At 42.7% G+C, this 21637-nt stretch overlaps 1 protein-coding gene and 1 long non-coding RNA gene across 4 annotated transcripts in view; both read left to right on the top strand.

Moving 5' to 3' along the window:
- The first annotated feature begins 540 nt into the window (after positions 1 to 540).
- LOC147603827 (uncharacterized) lies at positions 541 to 7531 on the top strand. 2 transcript variants are annotated; one of them, XR_015265572.1, is made up of 4 exons: positions 541 to 6052; positions 6158 to 6522; positions 6711 to 6788; positions 7102 to 7531. It is a non-coding gene; the product is annotated as an uncharacterized LOC147603827 (long non-coding RNA). The 2 variants fall into 2 exon arrangements; XR_015265571.1 differs by lacking the exon at positions 7102 to 7531 and having other exon boundaries at positions 6711 to 6902.
- A 5448-nt stretch (positions 7532 to 12979) lies between these two features.
- LOC147603826 (uncharacterized) overlaps positions 12980 to 21637 on the top strand; it is a 22295-nt gene continuing 13637 nt past the window's right edge. For both annotated transcript variants that reach the window (XM_086796298.1, XM_086796297.1), the window contains exon 1: positions 12980 to 13390. In XM_086796298.1, the coding sequence (XP_086652424.1) occupies positions 13357 to 13390 (34 nt within the window). In that variant the 5' untranslated portion in view covers positions 12980 to 13356. The remainder of the gene's footprint in view (positions 13391 to 21637) is intronic.

Raw genomic sequence — 21637 nt, 5'->3', positions numbered from 1 at the left:
TACATAATAGTGCCTAAGTTGTGTAATTTGGGAGTATCCTAACAATTGCACTAGAGCATTTACCATTATCCCAATCTGTCAAGCACATTATTAGAATGTACGAAGATATAGAAGGGTCTTAAGGCCATTCTAACAAACATAAGCCACATGAATGTTTCAAATCCACATGAAGAAGATACTTTATCTTCAAAGCTAATGTGCTACAAGAGGTTCCAAGGCCTATAATGCACCAATTTAGAATGAAAGTATCTAATACGCACACTGTCAAATGCAAGGAGGTATAGAATGGTCCTAGGGCCATTCTACCAAGCGTATTGTTGTGGGCCAAGAGTTAAGTTATATGGCAAAAGGATGAATGGCTCAATTTCTTCTATCATGTCGAAAGCAAGAAAAATAAAAACTTGCTCCAAAATCTCAAGAATTGGGCCAAGCTGGGAATGGGATTTTTCCCACTTTATCTAATATGGGATTGAGTGCTTCCAAAATCAATTAAAATCTTAAATGACTTAGCTTAATAATCTACTAGAGTCTGGATAATGGAGAACCGTTGGTTCTAATATTTGTGGCATGGATATGCCCTCTTTCTGCAGCTTCATTCAGGTCTCAGCACAGCAGCAAGGGCTACGACTTTAGAACCAGGGCACCCGACCTCTAGAGTTACTCCAAGATTGTTGTGGGGGTGTTGGGAATCGTTCTCCCTGGTGTTTCCCCAATCTTGGTGGGGGTGACTTTGGGTGAAACCTGAAGGAGCATGGTAAGATTGTTGTCTAGACTGGCTGCTGGGAGCAAGAGCTATTTGAGGGCTCCGATAATTGTGAACTAAGTGCCCACCGACTTCATGACATTGGTAGTATCTCTACTCTCTCTTGAGTCTCATATGCGCCTCATAAGGTAAGAATGGTTGGAGTGAAGTTTGCATGAAGGATTTCTGTGGAAGTTCCATCCTTCTTGAGTCTCGAGACTAACTGGGGGTTGAGATTAGAGGAGAATGCATTACCCTCTTTGACACATACAACCTCTTAGTAACCTTGGCAATTTGCTGGGGGTTTTGAGAATGCTTTTGCAAAGTCTTCGTCCATGGTAACAACTTCTGAGATGGATGAAGGCTTAGCATTCTTTACTAAGGTATCCAGGGGTGGGTTTAATTTGTTGACAAATATATTCAATAGAGTTGTCTCATCCAGAATAGCTAGGGCAAACAGAGAAGATCAGAGTAAGATTGGTGATATTCTTCGATACTGCAATCTCCCTGGGATAACTTTAGGAATTGGTTTATCTTGTACAACCTCATTAATATTGGAGGAAAAAACCTTCTTCTAAGAAACATCTTCATATCCATCTACCTTAGCTGATTCTGATTTAGGTTACCTGACTCGCAATGATTTTTCCAAATAGACTTTCTACGCCCATGAGTTTAAGCCATGCAAGATCCATCTTACTTCTCTAATTATATCCAGCCACTTCAAAGTATTCGTCCATGGCATCACTATAGGCTTCATGGCATCACTCTAGGCTTCTGTTGCTTCCCTTAGTCTGGTCCCTTCTCCTCTAAAGGGACCTGTATGTGCCTTCTTATGCAAGGATTTCTTTATGTCATGTGATCTAACTCTTCCTGGTGGGGAACTACACCTTGACTTCCACATAGGGGATACACGGTATCCTGATCCAAGGAACTCAATTAACTTGGGTACAAAACGTTATAAGGTCTTAGCTTTTCAAAGGACTTATTATTAAAACAATTGAAAGCAGAGTCCACACAAGAATTCATTTTCCAATAACTTTATTTCCATTAACAAGATTTAGTTACTAGAGCTACTAGACCCTGATTCTTCTTCTCATACAACAACGATACTCACGCGTAGGCATCCCATTGTAAACTTTCTCGGTTGCACTGGGGTTAACTATGGTTTGGGGGATAAAGTAGCTTACAAGTTTAAATGTTAGGGTGTAGGGCCCATATCTTAGAGGGAGATAAAGTAGCTTACAAGTTTGGGGGATAAAGTAGCTTACAAGTTTAAATGTTAGGGTATAGGGCCCATATCTAAGAGGGAGAAAGGACCCATAAAGTACTAGCTCTTCTACAACATTCAACCTCAAGTGGATCATGGCCAAGGAGAATTTCTCCCAAAAGAGCCTCATGTTAGAGGTATAAGTGTGGATCCTCACTCCCGTGTACCACATGAATCTCTGCACCTAGGGTGTCAAAAAGAATAGCTATTCTTTGAAGTGTTGTATAAGCACTCTAATGGGTCCATGGAGACGAGATGCTTGAAGGCAAATGCTATCATGTCCTCTTCCTATGAACAACCCGATGATCCCTGATAGATGTGTCCTGATCATCACCACTCCATTCTCGGCCATCTGAAATACAATTAACTCTACATAAGTCTATGTACAAGGCATTTTAATCAATAATTTTAACTATTTCTTTTAATGGTATCACTACAATTGGGTGGTTTTTACAACCAAGCTCTGATACCAACTGTATAAGGACCACCTACCCCATTGGGTGGTATCACTCCATTCCAGTTGTTGTAAATCACTACAATTGGGTGGTTTTTACAATCAAGCTCTAATACCAATTGTATAAGGAACCCCTACCCCATCCTAGACTAGTTATGCATTAGAATTCCAAAATGATAGGGTAGATGATCCCCACACTCAGGGCCTTGCATTGCACTATTTCAACACTAGGTTAATGTAGCCGCTCTCTATAGCTAAGCTAGAAGAGACCTCACGAGAGAAATGCAAGCAATTCCTCCAAGAATTGTCACCGAACTTAATACTGCTCGTTCATTAACACTCAAAAGTATAAGGCATCATAATAACAGCTCCCTGCTCTGCGGACTTAGCGAGGGCTAAAATGCTCATGGGTCACACTTGATAATGAACGATATCGACTCCTAGATCATCCTTGACTTGAATTAGTTGTTCCCAATTCTTTTTTGGGTTGTTGACATGGTATGAACAATCTTGATTTCTTTTAAGTCGGGATCCGTAAGTGAGCCTAACCCCTTCCTTCCCAAGGGTTAGCCAGCCACCCAACCACTCAATTAAGGATCCGAATTTAGTTTGTTTTTGGGAAAGGGAGGTTACCAAGGAATACCTTGCCCCCCTAGCCGGCACTAGTTCACATGCATCCAATAAAATAGCACACCGGCTAATCTACCACAAACATGCACCCCATTACGCATGCACATCTCTGAAGATGTTTCTTTTGAAGGCAAGCAAGGGATGAATGAAATATATATACATATGCCATCTATCCACCATATCTAAAACTAACCAATGTTGCTAGCCCATGTCCATAAAAATATCTAATCTGGCCAATGATGCTGGCCCATGTCCATATAAATACTCAACCATTTGCTGGCTCAGGTGCCACTATCACGACCATTTTCCCAGCTCAAGTTAAATAAAATACGGCCATATGCTCAGCTCAGGTTAAATAAAATATGGCCTATACCCAACCTAGGTTAAATATCCCTAAAAGTGATAATTAGCCCAATTCGGGCATCAAAACCTCTCCAAATCATGATAGGGTTTCTAGGCTAACCGGGAGCGTGCCCACCACCATCAGTGGTGATAGCCGCGATGGTCATCATGTCTACATTCCCATCCATTGTACCAAAACATGCTACTCACAAATGACTCGCCAAATATGGAAGTGCATCGCATGGAAGCTAGATCCCCTCCATCACTACCCCATGGTCGCTGCTTCGACGGCCCTCGCCCTCCTTGTGTCGGGAGTACACCCCGAGGGGGTGTACTCCCGACACCCCCTCGCCCTCCTTGTGTCGGGAGTACACCCTGAGGGGGTGTTAAGATGTCAAGCTCAACTAGAGCTAACACTCACAACGTGCCTGGGTGACCATTCTACATTCACATCGACTGGTGCATTTGGTGGCCGACACAACGGATCTTCGCCAGTGATTCTACATCTAGACTACACTACCTAGTCCACCTGCCGATTTATGGCATACTTATCATGCCAACTCACCTATCTAGTGTGTTCACATTATGGACCACATGTGCATACTACTCTAGTACTTATGTTTGGTTTTCACTTATCTATTGTAAACCTCTTTTGAGTAGAGAAGAAGAAGAAGAATTTTAGCCTTTCATCATTGTGTGTTCTCTTCTAGGATTTATGTGTGTGTGTGCTTACAAGCGCTCAAGCTCTCTTCCCTCCCTCCAATCTTTTCATGGTATCAGAGCTTGGTTCAAGCTAAGAGGCTGAGCGGCAAGCACGAGAAGAAGAGGGGCTTCACCATCTCTTTCTCCTTTGTATTTGGTACTACACCCTTGTCGGGAGCTCTTCGGGAGGCACCAAATGATCTCCGATTGAGGAGCTATCTTCACCGGCCCCCAAGAGCAATCAAGGAGTTGCACTGTTCTTTGAACTACAATTTTGCGACCAAAATCGCGTTTTGGGTGCGTTTCGATCTCCGTTTTTGACTTAGCACGCGTTCGCATGCACTACGGGTAAGTTTTGATTTTCTGCATATCATTGGTTTTGGTATTACAAAGTGAAATTGGGATTGTGCAGACACTATATGTACTGCACATAAGTGTTACAAAGGTCCTTGGGTGTATGTATGCAAAGTGAAGTCACTGGTTGTGACAGTTAGGTGTAATCAAGCACCACCAGGAAAATAACAGTTGTGCAGGGTGACACAATAAAGTGTTGTTTATGTAGTTTGTATTGATATTGCTGACAAGATGTCAGATGGCATCAACCATATTGTCAGTGAGAAGCTTGACAAGTCATGTTTGGAAGTTCAGGATGACCAATTTTCCGATGGGTAAAGGATTTTGGGAATTTGCGGAAGGCGAGAATGAAGACCCTCCAGAGTTGCCAGAGGAGAATGCCACCACAGCAGAGATAAAAGCATTCAAGGACTGGAACCAGGGTGTAAGAAAGGTGATGTATTGGTTGTCTGTTAGTGTTATAGACACTATGATTGGGCACATACAGAATTCTCATACGCCAACAATTGCATGGCAGAATTTGGTGCAGATGTTCCAGATGAACACAAAGGCAAGGAAGCTACAGAGCTAAAGTAAGAGCTGCACACTGTGGAGAAGAAGAACGTCTATCAATGAGTATTCATTGAAGATCAAGGGTATTGTTGAATCCCTTGGATCTACAAATGTATCTGTGGAGAATGACGACTTAGTAAGCGTTTGTCTAAATGGGCTTGGAAAGGAATACAAGCCATTCAAGACATCTATTGCTGTCAGGGAGAATGTTTCCAACTTTCGAGATCTTGTGTCTATGTTGATCATAGAAGAGAAGACTCTGAGTGAAGATTCTTCTACATAGATCAGGAACACATCAGAACATGCCTTCTACTCCAATTCAGTAGAGGTCGAGGAAGAGGTCATGGTGGTCGAGGCCAAGGTGGTGGCCGATTTGGAAATCAAAATTTTGTGTTGACTGAAAAGCAAACAGGTGTGTAGGTTAAGTGCCTAAGGTCAGATGGAGGGGGAGAATACTTCTCCAATGAGTTTTTGATGTATCTAAAAAAACATGGAATTCAGAGGCAATTTACATGCAGGTACACTCCACAGCAAAATTATGTTGCTGAGAGAAAGAACAGGCACATTGCACAGGTAGCTTGCGCATTGATGGCTGAGAAGAGCAGTAGATTCACCGGAGTCCCTCCCGAGGACGATTCTCCTTCCACGCCTTTCCGGAGGTCATCTTTCACAGCGAGTGGAGTATTCGGGCCTCCCCGGCCAGTGCCATCTTATTTTTTGTTGTGCGCAGTAGAGCCCTCTTCCAAATCCAGTGCTTCAAAAGACACGCTGGAGTCACCAATTAGAGAGGAGCACAAACTTGGCAATGCTCCTTAACCACTATGTTGGTTTATGGTTTTGTCTATTGACTGCAAAATCTATTGATGAAGGCTTGAACTTGTTGTTGTTTGTGCGCATGTAATTTTTAGATGTTTGCGATTGCATCATCTTTCAAACCATCTGGTAGAACACGGGCCAGTTGAGAATTTATCAGAGCACATCGAAAGGGCTGCAAACAAAAACCCTGGAGGTAATGTTCTTTAGTCCACCATCCTGGTAATATGAGTGTGTACACCTTGATGTTCTATGAGTGATCATTTTTCTCTTGTTAAGCATGTATCCTTGTGTGTTGCAGGTGTATTTGAAAACAAAGGAAAATACATCGTTAAACCAAGACCTCCAGTTTCAACACCTTCTGACATGGTTGAAAGTGAAATAAGGTTTAGAGAAATGCTAGAGAGTGTTCCTTTGCCATGTAGCCTTGAGCACCTATTAGGTGAAAGTGCACGAATGGAGATGCCATAGTGTGAAGTTCATGGCACAGGCACGAGTGAGCAAACACGAGTGAGATTGTACAAGAAGGCATAAATCTTGGCTCAAGCACCAAAGGGGACAGAGTGGGTTCTGACTACAGATTCTCTATGGTTGAAAGCAGCTATGGAAACAAGTACTGGTTTGGTGAACGAGAGTGTTAAGAATGCAGCGGCGGATGGAATAGATGTAAGTATGGGGATTCCAATCACATCAATGTCTCATAAGATGCATGCATTGCACGTGAGGAGGAGGAAACTATGGACTGCACATCTTCTACTCCTGATAATATTACCCTCTCTGATATGGCTGCACATTTATTACTTCAATGTATTTTGGAGTGTAGGAATAATATGAAGCCTTGTATTTGTATGTAGAGTTGGACCACACAAAGGGCAATGAGGCGAAGAAGCAAAAGAATGCAGAAAAAGAAGCGGAGGAAAAGAACACTGAAAGTATGCCACCTCAGGCAAATTCTATCCCTTATCATCAAAAGCTTCGTGCATGCAAGAAGTGATTAATCACCCTAGGATTAAATCAGCCACCATGCACTTTTTGTAGTGCCAACACTCATTTTTTAATCACTTTTACGAGCAAAGCCCACCCTCTTGTATTTGCATCATCTTCAAGTAATGGAAATTTTGTGCAATCGATGTTTCTTGCTTCATCTTCTTATTATTGAGAACCTTAATTTCATGTGTAGATTCTTCCCTATTAAATAAGGCTTTAAGGTCTTGTTATTATTGAGAACCTTAATGTCATGTGTAGATTCTTCCCCGTTAAATGAGGCTTTAAGGTTTGTTCAGGAAGACATCAGGGCCTTGTCATGTTATGTGCAATGCTGGCCCATTCAGGATGACATCGGCTACATCTCATGTTATGTTCGAGAGTGCCACACTCAACCAAGGCCAAATTTTTGACAGAAGCAAAAGGCTAACTATGACTTTTCATACCGTCGACACTTGTATACATCTACAGAGGCAAAGTTGTGCATGGTGTGGCCTAGTGGCCCTGTGATTTTTCCTATGATTTATCTAGGATACTTAAGGTTTTTGATTTTCAGGCACTCCCTAGGCCTACTAACCTATTCTCACCACTTCCAAAAAGTGAATAACCCAGAGCTTTAGTGCTGGATATGAATGGGTTGCTAATGTATCCTCACTGTCTAAATGCAAGGAGGGTTCCACCATGGACAATGTATTTTGATAGGGTGCTTGTAAACAGTTACACACTACAAGCATAGAGATGCTAAGGACTTTATCACATGGGCAAGAAAAAACTTTGATGTGTACATTTGGAGCTATGCTTTACTTCAAAATGTCAAACAAAGGTTTTCTAGAGCATTTGGATCTATACAACACTTGATTCATGGATTTATGGGCTAGGAAATGTGCATGTCAGTAGACTTTGATTTTCAACAGAAGAAACTTGTGTTTTTTAAAAACTTGCAGACCTTTTGGGAAAATTGTCCAGAGTACAATGAGCACACTAACATTCTATTGGATGACAGTGTGTACAAGTGCATGATGAACGAAACAGGTACATTTCACATTATGCCAAAGTTCAGGGCCATGGATGATACTAACTTACAACAATTTCTCCTACTACAAGTGGTCCCATGGCTTTGGGGTCAGTTGATATCAGAGAATCGAATGTACTATGCCTCGGAGGATGCCTTCAGAGCCGAGTGAGATAGAGAAGTACAGGGAGAGGCATGGTACTGTTTTGCAAAGTTGGGGATTTTACTTTGGTCACTTCTTGGAATGAAAACACTCTTACATAAAACCTCACTACCTCCTTACCTCCCTCTCTCTCCCTAGATTAAGATGAAAATAAACACATTAAAGGTGATGTCATAACTCATGGAAGGGAAGAGAAAGGGCTCCAAAAAAGCAAGAATTTTGTCTAATCTTGCTGCTCCAAACAAGAGCGCAATCCTTTGTTCGTAGAAAACCTTTCTACTCAAGACTATGTGGACCGAAACATATGGGGAGTATTGGTATGGCTCATCTGTGCGAATCGAGCAATTAGGGTGAAACATTGTGGAGTGGAAAGTGATAAAAATGACTCACAAATGATTAAGATGCATGGGGGTTATAATTTCACCAAAAAATTAAGAGAATTTAATCATAATTAGGAGAGAAATGGCCAAAAGTGCAGAATTAAACTTACCATCATACTTACTGAATGTTACCTTCTCAGGTAACGTCGATGCGAAGGTCAATCAAGCGCTCGCATCAGTTTGTCATGTTCGGCTTGACGAAGAACGGCCTCCCTGGTATGGGCCTCTTCAAGTTGGCGTTGCAATTCCAACTGGCTGCGAGCCATCATTTCGTGGATGTGGAGCTCCTGCCGGCTGGTGTGGAGTCGGGAACTCCCAACCCCGTCCTTCTTCTTCACGTTGTCTCCTAGCAGCGTCCTCATCCTCATAACGAGGTAGAGAATGCGGGGTGTCACGACGGTGACGTCTGGAACGGCCACGAGAACGGGCCCGGTCCTGGTCGAGGAGTTTGGCCATGAAAGAAGTTTGGTTCTGAATCTGGGTTTGGATTTGCTACTGAGAAGCCAACACAGTTTGGAATAACAAAGCCAAGTCCATCTGGGTCAACGGTGTCTGCGCGGTGGCCGGTGTCGGGTCAGAAGGTATAGCAGAGAATCCTATCCCTGAGGTAGTAGCCTCTGCTGACGGTACTGGTTCTTGACTCGGCATATCTTCACGGGTGTCTTCAGAATTCATGGTGGCAACTGGGAGAACTTTGCCGGAGCGCAATACCACCATTCACCACAAAAAAAAATTCTCGAACAGGCGTACCACAGGTTCTTTGCCCGGTACTAGTATACCATCCACTCGGTCTTCGGGGTGAGAGTGTCACTCGGTTTTCTCGGGAGACAAGTAAACCATCCACCCAATCTTCGGTCTTCAGTCTCTTGTCTTCACTCCAAAGCTCTGATACCAGTGTGATAAATACGATTGCGGAAATGATGATCGTTGTGAAGATGTAGACTTTAGATTGATTCATTGTGCAAGTAGAAGTAGAGAGAGAAGAATAGAGAGAAGCTTTGCATAGTACACCCGATGGGGTCCCAACTAACCCACTTAAGGGCCCCCCCTCCGAAGAGAGTATTTGCTTTGATTGTTTGTAGAATCCAGACAAGTACAAGACCAACAATGACTTACCTTAGTTCCAAGACTCCCTGCTATGCCAATTGACACGGACAGACGGCACACCTCGTAGACTGTAAACGGACAGCCTTCTGGAGCATGAGCTTTGGCAAGACCCAAATCTGCAAGTGACTCTTGCACGGAGGTCTTCTAGAGCTGCTGGCTCTCGGTTGCACTTGCTTGCTCAACTAAATGCTGAATCTCTGAATTGTTTACTGACTAACCCCAACCCATGCTTTTATAGACTCCTGGGATGCTGGTCGGCCTGCTGGGATGCTGGTCGGCCAGTAGAAATTCCCACGACTTGCTGAACTTGAAGCTTTTTCCTGCGTTTTTTCCCATTTAAGCTGCTGGTCGGGTTAAGCTTCCGGTCGACTGGCTCTTGGGGGTGCCCAAGGGCTGGTCGGGCTGCTGTGCAGCAGCCCGCCTAGCTGCCCAGCCCTCCACGGGGCTGCCCAGCCGACCGTGGGCCTGCCCAAGCCATGGGCTGCCCTCATGGGGTGGCTTGCCCCATGGGCTACCCCATTTGGGTGGCCCAATGGCCTTCCCAAGAAGCCAAGAGCCCCAAAGGAAGCCCAAGAGCTACACACTAATCTAGACTCCCTACTGGACTCCTACTGGACTGTACACATGCCCGGCCAGAGCCTAATAAGCAGTGCCCAATCCGTACTAAGTCCTTCATCTACTCAATGGGTTGCATCTTGTGTGGGACAACACACTGACTGACGACGACTTATGTGGGACAACACACCGACCTGGATGGTTCTTGGCTGACATGTCCCGGACACGGCTCACAAGGGGCACAAGAGACCATCAAGACCCTGCACTTGACCTGTTGTTATGTCGACGTGGCATCCAAGTGCCTGATGCACGTGACAGGAAGCCTATGTGGTCTTCTCTCACTCTCAAGATAATCCACTGCGCTCGGCCCTGAACCATGGTGCATGAATCCACTATCTCAGAAAGAAGCTGCTCGCTGACTGAAATGCATACCCCTCCTTGGCTCCCTTGGGGTCCATATGTTGGCGACCAAAAAGTACGACTCCTGTCTGGTAAAATCTTCCCGCATACACGAGCGTGTCCAGTCGGCAGGTGGTGTTCCTGGATGAAAAGAACGCCAATAGGCCCCCAAAAGAGCCCTCTGAATCTGTTGGCGCAGTTGGCGACCAAAAAGTATGACTCTTACCTGGCAAAATCTTTCCGCATACGCGAGCGTGCCCGGCCGTCAAGTGGTGTTCTTGGATGAAAAGAACATCAATGGGCCTCCCAACAAGAGCCCTCTGAATCTCCTGGCGAAGCCTACCCCGTCCGATGAAGCAATGGGGTCTGCCTAATCCCTGAATGTTCCATGAGAGGATCCTCATAGGCGAAATGTAGCATAGGATGGAGCCTCCACTTGCACACGCCTCTCAGTCGGACCTGAAGAGCTGCCCCCCACTCTGAGAGTCTTGGGTGCCGGCTTGGAGGGAGAATAATCAGTCGGTCCTAGTGCAAAGCCTCTCCATGAAAAGGGCGACCTGTCTTTGTGTCCAGGCCCACTCCACCTTCGCTCGGTGCAAGGCATAGTTGTGGGACCAATCCTCTGCATATATGTATCTGAAGGTAGGCTGCAGCGTAGGGGCGGCATGGAGGAAAATCATCAGCCCCGCCTCAACCGGGGTGCAGACCAGATCTGCCTGCTCATCTCCAATGCCAATCAAGCTCATACGGGTAGTATGTAGGTGGAGCTGCAGCAAGTCGGTGAGCCCAAGGTCACTGAAGTGGTGAGAGAACTCCACCACTTGCTCGTGTAAGACGACTGTAATTGAGTTGCAGTCCCAATCTGTATCTGGGGCGACACTGAGGGAAAAAGAGAATGCCATCGTGCTACTCGCCGATGACGGAGAGCGGGAGGGATGGCAGACCACACATACTCAAAGGGGTGCGACCATCGTCTTGAAGAGGCTGGCATCCAGCAGGAGGCAATGGAAGAAGCCATAGTCCACTAGGAGCCCTATAACTCAAGGGGGCCTCCCAGGTGATACTGGGGGGGAACTCAGAGACGGGCAAAGCAAGGATCGCCATCTCCACCGGCCCGGAGAAGCGATGGATCAATCTTTGAACCAAGCTTTGCCCAGCCCATCTGTGCTGGGGGGGCTCGGAGAAGGTGGAGAGATGTCTATCGAAGGAGAGGCCTTTGGAAGGGCCGTTGGAGGAGGGAGCTAGGGCGGGGCTGGAGGAGGTGGGGGGGAGCCCTCCCAGCATGGGGCCCTCTCAGCACGAGGGGAGGAAGGGGGAGAGGCCACGTCATGCGGCTCGGAGCCCTCCGGAATTTGCTCCAAGACAGTGGAAGAGGGTGGGCCCCCCGGGGGCGGGGGTGGGAGTGGGGTCTCCTCGAGAGTGACTCCATTGGGGGGGGGGGGGGGAGTGGGGTCTCCTCGAGAGTGACTCCATTGGGGGCCACTTTGAGCTCAATAACTGTATCCTCGTCCATCTGGTTGGGGCTTGCGGGCCGCCGATCCCTAACCGGAACATAAATGCGGGCTTGGGCCTGACTACCCGCCTAAGCCGCTTAGCTGCCAGCCTGTGCTGCTTGCTGGCGTCTGCGGCTCTCTCCGTTGGATGTTTGCATCTGTTGGCGCACCTCCTTCCAACCCCCATCTTCCGAGAGCTGTGGGGGTGGTGGGGAATCCTCCGCTGGAACCTGCTCATCCAAAGAAGAGCCATGGTGAGACGAGCTAGGGAGATCCGAAGTCGAGGGCGGCAGGCCACCCCTCGAACTACCTTTTAGGGGACCCGGAGCGGCGGCGCGAGAGGAGCGGGCTCCCATCTGAGGGCAGGCACGCACGAGGTGACCCATCTTCTGGCATATATAACACTGGCCGGGGAGGCCCAAATACTCTACCCGATGCGATAGGTGGCCTCCAGAAAGGCGGGGAGGAGAATCGTCCGCGGGAGGGACTTTGACGAAGGAACAATAACGCGTACTGGAGGGAGCCCAACTGCCCGAGCTACCACTGAAGCTGTGGTCGGTGGTGTCTCCACCACTTGCCCAAAGCCCTGCCTCCTATGGACTGCAGGAGGGGCAAGTACTCCCTACGGAGACTTGGAAAGCAAATGGTAATGGGGAATCCGGTCGCTCCTACTAGGGGGTCCGACGATGGGTCGAAGCCATGGGTCCATCGCACCAAGAACGCCCAAGAAGAGTGAAGGGCAATGGGGCTCTGAGCCAGCACCCTCTGAGTTGCCTGCAGGGACTCGAACTCCACCTGATAGTAGCCTCGTTTTGTAAACAATGGGAAATATAGAGATGGAAAATGTAATTGGACAGTGTAGGACATGGAAAATGTAATAAGGGGGACTTGTGTGAACAAGCCCTCGGGGGTGGGTGAGTGCCTATATAAGGCCTTGTAAGTGAATAGACGGGGCACTTTTGGGGGACTTTCTTTTAGAGGCTCATTTTGGATACTCGTTTCTTGTAGAATTCCTACGTTGGAATAGAAGCATGGTGATGATGTTGTTCTATCTTTTCATGTATTCCTCTCTCTTTACTTCTTGAAGATTTGGTTCTACTCTCTACTTCTTGAATCTGAAAACCATAGCTATGGCAGCCCAAGCTCTTCTCTTCCAACTCTCAAGCTATTTCTCTTTCACATGGCAAGCAGTAATTTTAATGTTTCCACTTGTCCAAGAAAATCAACGTTGACTATCCTGACAAACTCGCCGATGAGGCTGTCCTGCAGGTGGTCGCATAACTCGCGGCGGGCGGCTACCCACAATCTTGCAGACCAGGGAGAAGGTCTCTAGAGCTGAAACAGAAGACGCGAAGAGCTGATGGTCTGCATCGGAGAAATCCAAACGAAAATCTGTATCGGTCGGGAATGACGAAGAGGTTGCCATGGAGTCCTCCCGAGGGTAAAGACAAGATACCGAAGAAATGCGAGGAAGACGCCCGAAAAAAGAAAAACACCGTGCCCACCTTGAGACGCCGAGGGAGGGGAGGAAAAGGCTGAGGGCTGCGAGGAAAGCAACGAATGAGGGGCTGGGGCGGAAGAAACGCGGGAGGGGAGAAAAAAGCTGTGCGAAAGGGGGATTCAGGGCAGGGGGGCTGCGCGCACAGGGGGCTGAGTGAGGGGGAGGGGGTGATGGCGGGAGAAGGGGGGAGATGGGCTGCGCAAGGGTTTGTCCCTTTTTTCTTTCTTAGTTTATAGAAGTCTTCAATCCCGTGGGACCTATGGTCACCCAAGCTATCTATACAGGATTAAGGGAGAGTGGCCCTCCCTCCACGTGGGCAAAGGAGGGGGGCCTATTTCAAAATACTCCCTCCTCCTTGCAAGCATGACGTTCACGCTTGCATTTGAAAATACCCACTCACGTCACGCTTGCATTTGAAAATACCCGGGTCCAATCAATTCCTGCTGTTCCACGCCTGTTGTTCGCCTCGACCTCCACACGGTGCAGGTACGTTTCTAAGGTTCCCTCCACGTGCATTGTCTGCTTTTACTCCGTGTCCATTGTCTGCTTTTACTGCAAGACGTCTTTCATGTCGGGACTGCGATACAGAGAAACGTAGGTGGTGTTAGTGAGGATGGAGAGGTCACATGCAGTTCTGTGTAAGGCCATCGACAAGTATAGCCATTCATATGTATAGTGTATGCACATGAGGGAAGGCAAAAATACAAAGATGAGAGGGACTGATAAAAAAACAAGATGACCTACATCTGCACGAATTTGTTTCAGCTTTTCTGCTCGCCATTCTGGATCCCACCATCTCTGTTGGCCACCTCCTCTCCCTCCTTCACCACCTCGGCCGCCTCCTCTCCCGCCACCGCCTCTGCCTCTTCCACCCTGTCGGTTTGGACCTGTCCATAGCCCGCATCTGGACGAGTTCTTCATGGCGTTGATGAGATGGAAGACAGAGCCGCCCACAGCCCCCATGGCCTCTTCCAACAACAAAAACAACTCCTCTGTTTGCATGCAACAACAGCTCCTCTGTGTTGCATGCAAACAGATTGTGAAGGTGGTGATTGTGAAGGTGCTTACATGAGAGTGGGGAGGCACGAAGGGCAGGTAGGGAGGCAGGGAGGGGCGCTGCTATGGAGGAGAGAAGAGAAAAAGGTTGAAAGAGACATTCTCTATGAGGACTTGGTCTTTGAGTGAGTCCACAGAGCTGTGAAATGCTGAGAGCTAGCTTTCTGGACTGACTCAAAGACCAAGTCCTCAAAGACAAAACACACAACCAGAAACACAAGCCGACTCCAAGCCTGGACGTAGAGGCGGGAGAGAGAGAGAGAGAGAGAGAGAGAGAGGGAGGGAGGGAGGGAGATAATGCATGCATGTCCACCACGGCGCCCAGAAACAGTGAGAAGCTCTCTGTAAACCGACTCCAAGCCTGTAGCCAGCCTGGACGTAGATTCCACCAACGCACCCAGAAACACTGAGAAGCTGCAAGCCGCCTCCAAGCCTCGACGTAGCCCAGAAACGCTGAGAGCTTTGCCTAGAAACGCTGAGAAGCTCTCTGCGTTTACGTGCAAGAAGCCGACTCCCAGCCTCTGTGCAAGAAGCCGACTCCCAGCCTCTGCGTAAAGGCGAAAGAGAGAGAGAGAGGGAGGGAGAGGGAGGGAGGGAGGCAGGGAGATGATGCATGCATGGCATGTTTCTCCACGTGGCGTAGAGGAGGTAGAGAGAGAGAGAGAGAGAGAGAGAGAGAGACGGGGAGATGATGCATGCATGCGTTGACGTGGTAGAGAGAGAGAGAGAGTAAAATGATTTAAAATAAAAAGTGATTTCTCTCTCTCTCTCTCTCTCTCTACGTCAATCCCCACGCGTTCACGTGGTAGAGAGAGAGAGAGAGAGAGAGAGAGAGAGAGAGAGAGAGAGAGAGTAAAATGATTTAAAATAAAAAGTGATTTATCTCTCTCTCTCTCTCTCTCTCTCTCTCTCTCTCTCTCTCTCTCTACCGCCTCTACGTCAATATATATACAACAAAATAAATCACTTTTTATTTTGAAAATCCAAAATCATTTTACTCTCTCGAGAAAGAGAGAGAGAGAGGGAGAGAGAGAGAGAGAAGGAGCCGTTTGTATATATATATTATATATATATATACAACAAAATAAATCACTTTTTATTTTGAAAATCCAAAATCATTTTACTCTCTCTCTCTCTCTCTCTCTCTCTCTCTCTCTCTCTCTGCCGCCTCTACGTCAATGCATGGTGGTGGACATTTAGAAACTTATATATATATATATATATATATATATATAGAGAGAGAGAGAGAGAGAGAGAGAGAGAGATTTGAATTATACATTTTATTCGAAAGAATCGTATGTTTTCAGTAAAAATTTAATCGAATAATTTGAAGAAACTTATTGTACGATAGAATGTTACTAATATATAAGCCAGCCAGCCAGATTTGATATTTTTGTTATTGTGAAACTTTACTGAACTTTTCCTCTTTGTAGAGTAAGAATGTAAAACTTACAAATGGATATTTAAATATTAAAATTATATATTTTCTTAAGCATAATTTTTCATTTATAAGTGAATAGTCTATTACATATTTTTAATATTCTAGATTACATTTTTGAAGTGAATAGTCTATTAAATATTTTTCCTCTTTGTAGAGTAAGAATGTAAAACTTGAAAATGAATATTTAAATATTAAAATTATATATTTTCTTGAGCATAAATTTTCATTTAGAAGCTTAAGGGAGACTGGCCCTCCCTCCACGTGTTTTGTTACACACACACACACACACACACACACACACACACACACACATATATATATATATATATATATATAGAGAGAGAGAGAGAGAGAGAGAGAGAGAGAGAGAGAAAGTGTAGAATAATTTGGGTTTTTTAATTAAAAAATGATTGAGAAAAAGTGGTTGCATTTTTGCTAGCCTTCAAATTTTTAAAAATTTTGGTTATTCTATGTATGCCAGGCACCTGAGTTTGCTAGCTTTGAGCTCCATGTGGTCGTGCCTTCGCCTCCTCGAGCTCCTCGACCGCCTTTGTAGAGTAAGAATGTAAAACTTAAAAATGGATATTTAAATATTAAAATTATATATTTTCTTAAGCATAATTTTTCATTTATAAGTGAATAGTCTATTAAATATTTTTAATATTCTAGATTACATTTTTGAAGTGAATAGTCTATTAAATATTTTTCCTCTTTGTAGAGTAAGAATGTAAAACTTAAAAATGGATATTTAAATATTAAAATTATATATTTTCTTAAGCATAAATTTTCATTTAGAAGCTTAAGGGAGACTGGCCCTCCCTCCACGTGTTTTGTTATACACACACACACACACACACACACATATATATATATATATATATATATATATATATATATATAGAGAGAGAGAGAGAGAGAGAGAGAGAGAGAGAGAGAAAGTGTAGAATGATTGAGAAAAAGTGGTTGCATTTTGGCTAGCCTTCAAATTTTTAAAAATTTTGATTATTCTATGTATGCCAGGCACCTCAGTTTGCTAGCTTTGAGCTCCACGTGGTCGTGTCTTCGCCTCCTCCAGCTCCTCGACCGCCTTTGCCTCCTCCAAGTGCAAACCAGAACTGGTACTGCGCTGCTACCTTGAACTCGATGCAATTATATACATGAGTGTTGTAATGAATTGTTTTATAATTAATGATTCAACCTAATATAAACATCAATTCAAAACCTTCCTAAAAAGTCAAAGACTGATGACTTTTGATTAATGTTTGATAAAGATAGAATGTTTCTAATATGTAAGCCAGCCAGATTTGACATTTTTGTTGTTGTGGAACTTTACTGAACCTTTCCTCTTTGTAGAGTAAGAATGTAAAACTTAAAAATAGATATTTAAATATTAAAATTATATATTTTCTTAAGCATAATTTTTCATTTATAAGTGAATAGTCTATTAAATATTTTTAATATTCTAGATTACATTTTTGAAGGGAATAGCCTATTAAATATTTTTCCTCTTTGTAGATTAAGAATGTAAAACTTAAAAATGGATATTTAAATATTAAAATGATATATTTTCTTAAGGATAAATTTTCATTTAGAAGCTTAAGGGAGACTGGCCCTCCCTCCACGTGTTTTGTTACACACACACACACACACACACACACACACATATATATATATATATATATATATATATATATATATAGAGAGAGAGAGAGAGAGAGAGAGAGAGAGAGAGAGAGAGAGAGAGAGTGTAGAATAATTTGGGTTTTTTAATTAAAAAATGATTGAGAAAAAGTGGTTGCATTTTGGTTAGCCTTCAAATTTTTAAAAATTTTGATTATTCTATGTATGCCAGGCACCTCAGTTTGCTGCCTTTGAGCTCCACGTGGTCGTGCCTTCGCCTCCTCGAGCTCCTCGACCGCCTTTGCCTCCTCCAAGTGCAAACCAGAACTGGTACTGCGCTGCTACCTTGAACTCGATGCAATTGTATACATGAGTGTTGTAATGAATTGTTTTATAATTAATGATTCAACCTAATATAAACATCAATTCAAAACCTTCCTAAAAAGTCAAAGACTGATGACTTTTGATTAATGTTTGATAAAGATTTGGATTGTTTTGTTTTAAATAAAATATTTATTTATATAGAATATATATATATATATATATATATATATATATATATATATATATATATATATATATATATATATAGAGGACTACCTAAAGATTTCAAACAAAATGTATTATATATATTTATCTATACCTTGAACTCGATGCATTCATGGATGGGAGAGGAGGCTATTCACATGAACGGCTTGATGTCAACGGTGTGGCCAACGGCAGCCCCTTCGCCATGGCAGAAGGAAACGATCGATCACTGTCTTGGTTTTTGTTGTGATACCTGAGAAGCCCATGGGACCAAATCCCTTCTGCATTGCATTGCCCCTCATACCTCTTATGCTCGAATTATTGACATACACGCCTTCAAGAACATATTCCTTTATGAAAGTTGGCACAGTATGTGTCCTCTACATGGGGAACATGCATGTTGTTCAAACAATGTGTCCTCTACATGGGGAACATGCATGTTGTAATGAATTGTTTTATAATTAATGATTCAACGTAATATAAACATCAATTCAAAACGTTCCTAAAAAGTCAAAGACTGATGACTTTTGATTAATGTTTGATAAAGATTTGGATTGTTTTGTTTTAAATAAAAGATTTATTTATATAGAATAAATATATATATATATATAGAGGACTGCCTAAAGATTTCAAACAAAATGTATTATATATATTTATCTATACCTTGAACTCGATGCATTCATGGATGGGAGAGGAGGCTATTCACATGAACGGCTTAATGTCAACGGTGTGGCCAACGGCAGCCCCTTCGCCATGGCAGAAGAAAACGATCAATCACTGTCTTGGTTTTTGTTGTGATACCTGAGAAGCCCATGGGACCAAATCCCTTCTGCATTGCATTGCCCCTCATACCTCTTATGCTCGAATTATTGACATACACGCCTTCAAGAACAGATTCCTTTATGAAAGTTGGCATAGTACGTGTGCTCTACATGGGGAACATGCATGTTGTTCAAACAATGTGTCCTCTACATGGAGAACATGCATGTTGTAATGAATTGTTTTATAATTAATGATTCAACGTAATATAAACATCAATTCAAAACGTTCCTAAAAAGTCAAAGACTGATGACTTTTGATGTTTGATAAAGATTTGGATTGTTTTGTTTTAAGTAAAAGATTTATTTATATAGAATAAATAAATATATATATATATATAGAGGACTACCTAAAGATTTCAAACTCACAGGATATTTTACATATTCGTAGGTGAATCCCTTGGGCCCGCACTCTCATCCATCTTTTTAAATGAGTTTCCTAAAAGCTAAAATTAGGTGAACCGCCTTCAGACATATATAGATATATATACAAATACATATACATATATATATGTATGTATATGCATATACATATATATATATACATATACAAATACATATACAACCATATATGTATGTATATGCATATGCATATACAACCATATATGTATGTATATGCATATGCATATATATATATACATATACAAATACATATACAACCATATATGTATGTATATGCATATGCATATGTATGTATATGCATATGCATATGCATATACATATACATATATATATACATACAGATACATATACATATACATCATGTGGATACCTTTTTACCATTCATTCACTTGAGCGTAGTTGGGTCTTAATCTATTCTACGTACGTGTCATTTAGTTTCTGATTCACCGTTTCGATTATTTTCATAATCCATACTTTCTTCTAGATTAAATAAAATTTAAAAAATATTTCATTAATATATTTCTTAATGATGTACAGTATGGATAACGAGGGGGAAATTGTGAGGTGTTCCATGGACATTCAGGATAGAAGCCATTGTGCAGAGTATTCAAGACCTCAACAATCTGAGGTAAGAGAAGATAATGAGAAGACTCAACGAATAATGCATGCTTTTAAGCAATGCCAGAGGATTCTAAAAACCTCTACTAAGTGGGTGCGACGTAACCATGGTAAGAAGACTCGAAATGGAAAGAAGACAATAAATGTAACATCAGAGAATATACTCCATTTGGTCAACGACACAAACTCCCATGTGTTAAATGTGGAGAGCTTAATTGCTGGTCTTGGTCAGTGCATAAGAAATCATGGAAGTGGGGAGAGCAGTTCAACTCGAGAATCAGTTTCTGCCATTATAAGTAACAATCACGAGATTAAGGATATTGTCGAAGCTACCTACCTCCGCGTAATGGATACATGTGGTGCTTTCGGAGCACACCTATGTGATATTGGTTGTCGAAAGACAATTGATGCTATAAAAGAGCAACAAGACAAGTTAAGTGCCCATGTTGATAGGCTTGGAATGGAAGTATCAAGCCTTAAAGTAACATTGAATAGGTTTGGGGCTTTGCTTACCCAAATGAGTCGTAGATTGCAAACACGTGGAATGTAATTACTCAATTGGTTCACCAATTAGGAGTTGATCTTATGATCCTTTTGTAACACTTATGACACTATTATTTTTTTGTAAGTTTGGGCTCTAAGTACTCTAATGATAATGATGGTCGTTTACTTACCAAAATGAGTTATAGATTGTAAACACGTGGAATGTAATTATTCATTTGGTTCACCGATAAGTGAATAGTCTATTAAATATTTTTAATATTCTAGATTACATTTTTGAAGTGAATAGCCTATTAAATATTATTCCTCTTTGTAGAGTAAGAATGTAAAACTTAAAAATGGATATTTAAATATTAAAATGGATATTTAAATATTAAAATGATATATTTTCTTAAGGATAAATTTTCATTTAGAAGCTTAAGGGAGACTGGCCCTCCCTCCACGTGTTTTGTTATACACACACACACACACACACACACATACACACACACATATATATATATATATATATATATATATATATATATATATATATATATATATATATATATATATATATATATAGAGAGAGAGAGAGAGAGAGAGAGAGAGAGAGTGTGTGTGTGTAGAATAATTTGGATTTTTTAATTAAATGATTGAGAAAAAGTGGTTGCATTTTGGCTAGCCTTCAAATTTTTAAAAATTTTGATTATTCTATGTATGCCAGGCACCTCAATTTGCTACCTTTGAGCTCCACGTGGTCATGCCTTCGCCTCCTCGAGCTCCTCGACCGCCTTTGCCTCCTCCAAGTGCAAACCAGAACTGGTACTGCGCTGCTACCTTGAACTCGATGCAATTGTATACATGAGTGTTGTAATGAATTGTTTTATAATTAATGATTTAACCTAATATAAACATCAATTCCAAACCTTCCTAAAAAGTCAAAGATTGATGACTTTTGATTAATGTTTGATAAAGATTTGGATTGTTTTGTTTTAAATAAAATATTTATTTATATAGAATATATATATATATATATATATATATATATATATATATATATAGAGGACTACCTAAAGATTTCAAACAAAATGTATTATATATATTTATCTATACCTTGAACTCGATGCATTCATGGATGGGAGAGGAGGCTATTCACATGAACGGCTTGATGTCAACAGTGTGGCCAACGGCAGCCCCTTCGCCATGGCAGAAGAAAACGAT

The sequence above is a fragment of the Cibotium barometz genome, chromosome 63 (assembly GCF_041138505.1).
Source record: "Cibotium barometz isolate CiBa-2024 chromosome 63, ASM4113850v1, whole genome shotgun sequence".
Lineage (NCBI taxonomy): Eukaryota > Viridiplantae > Streptophyta > Polypodiopsida > Cyatheales > Cibotiaceae > Cibotium > Cibotium barometz.
Note: the sequence above shows the minus strand (reverse complement) of the source record. Positions and strands in the feature narration are given on the sequence as shown.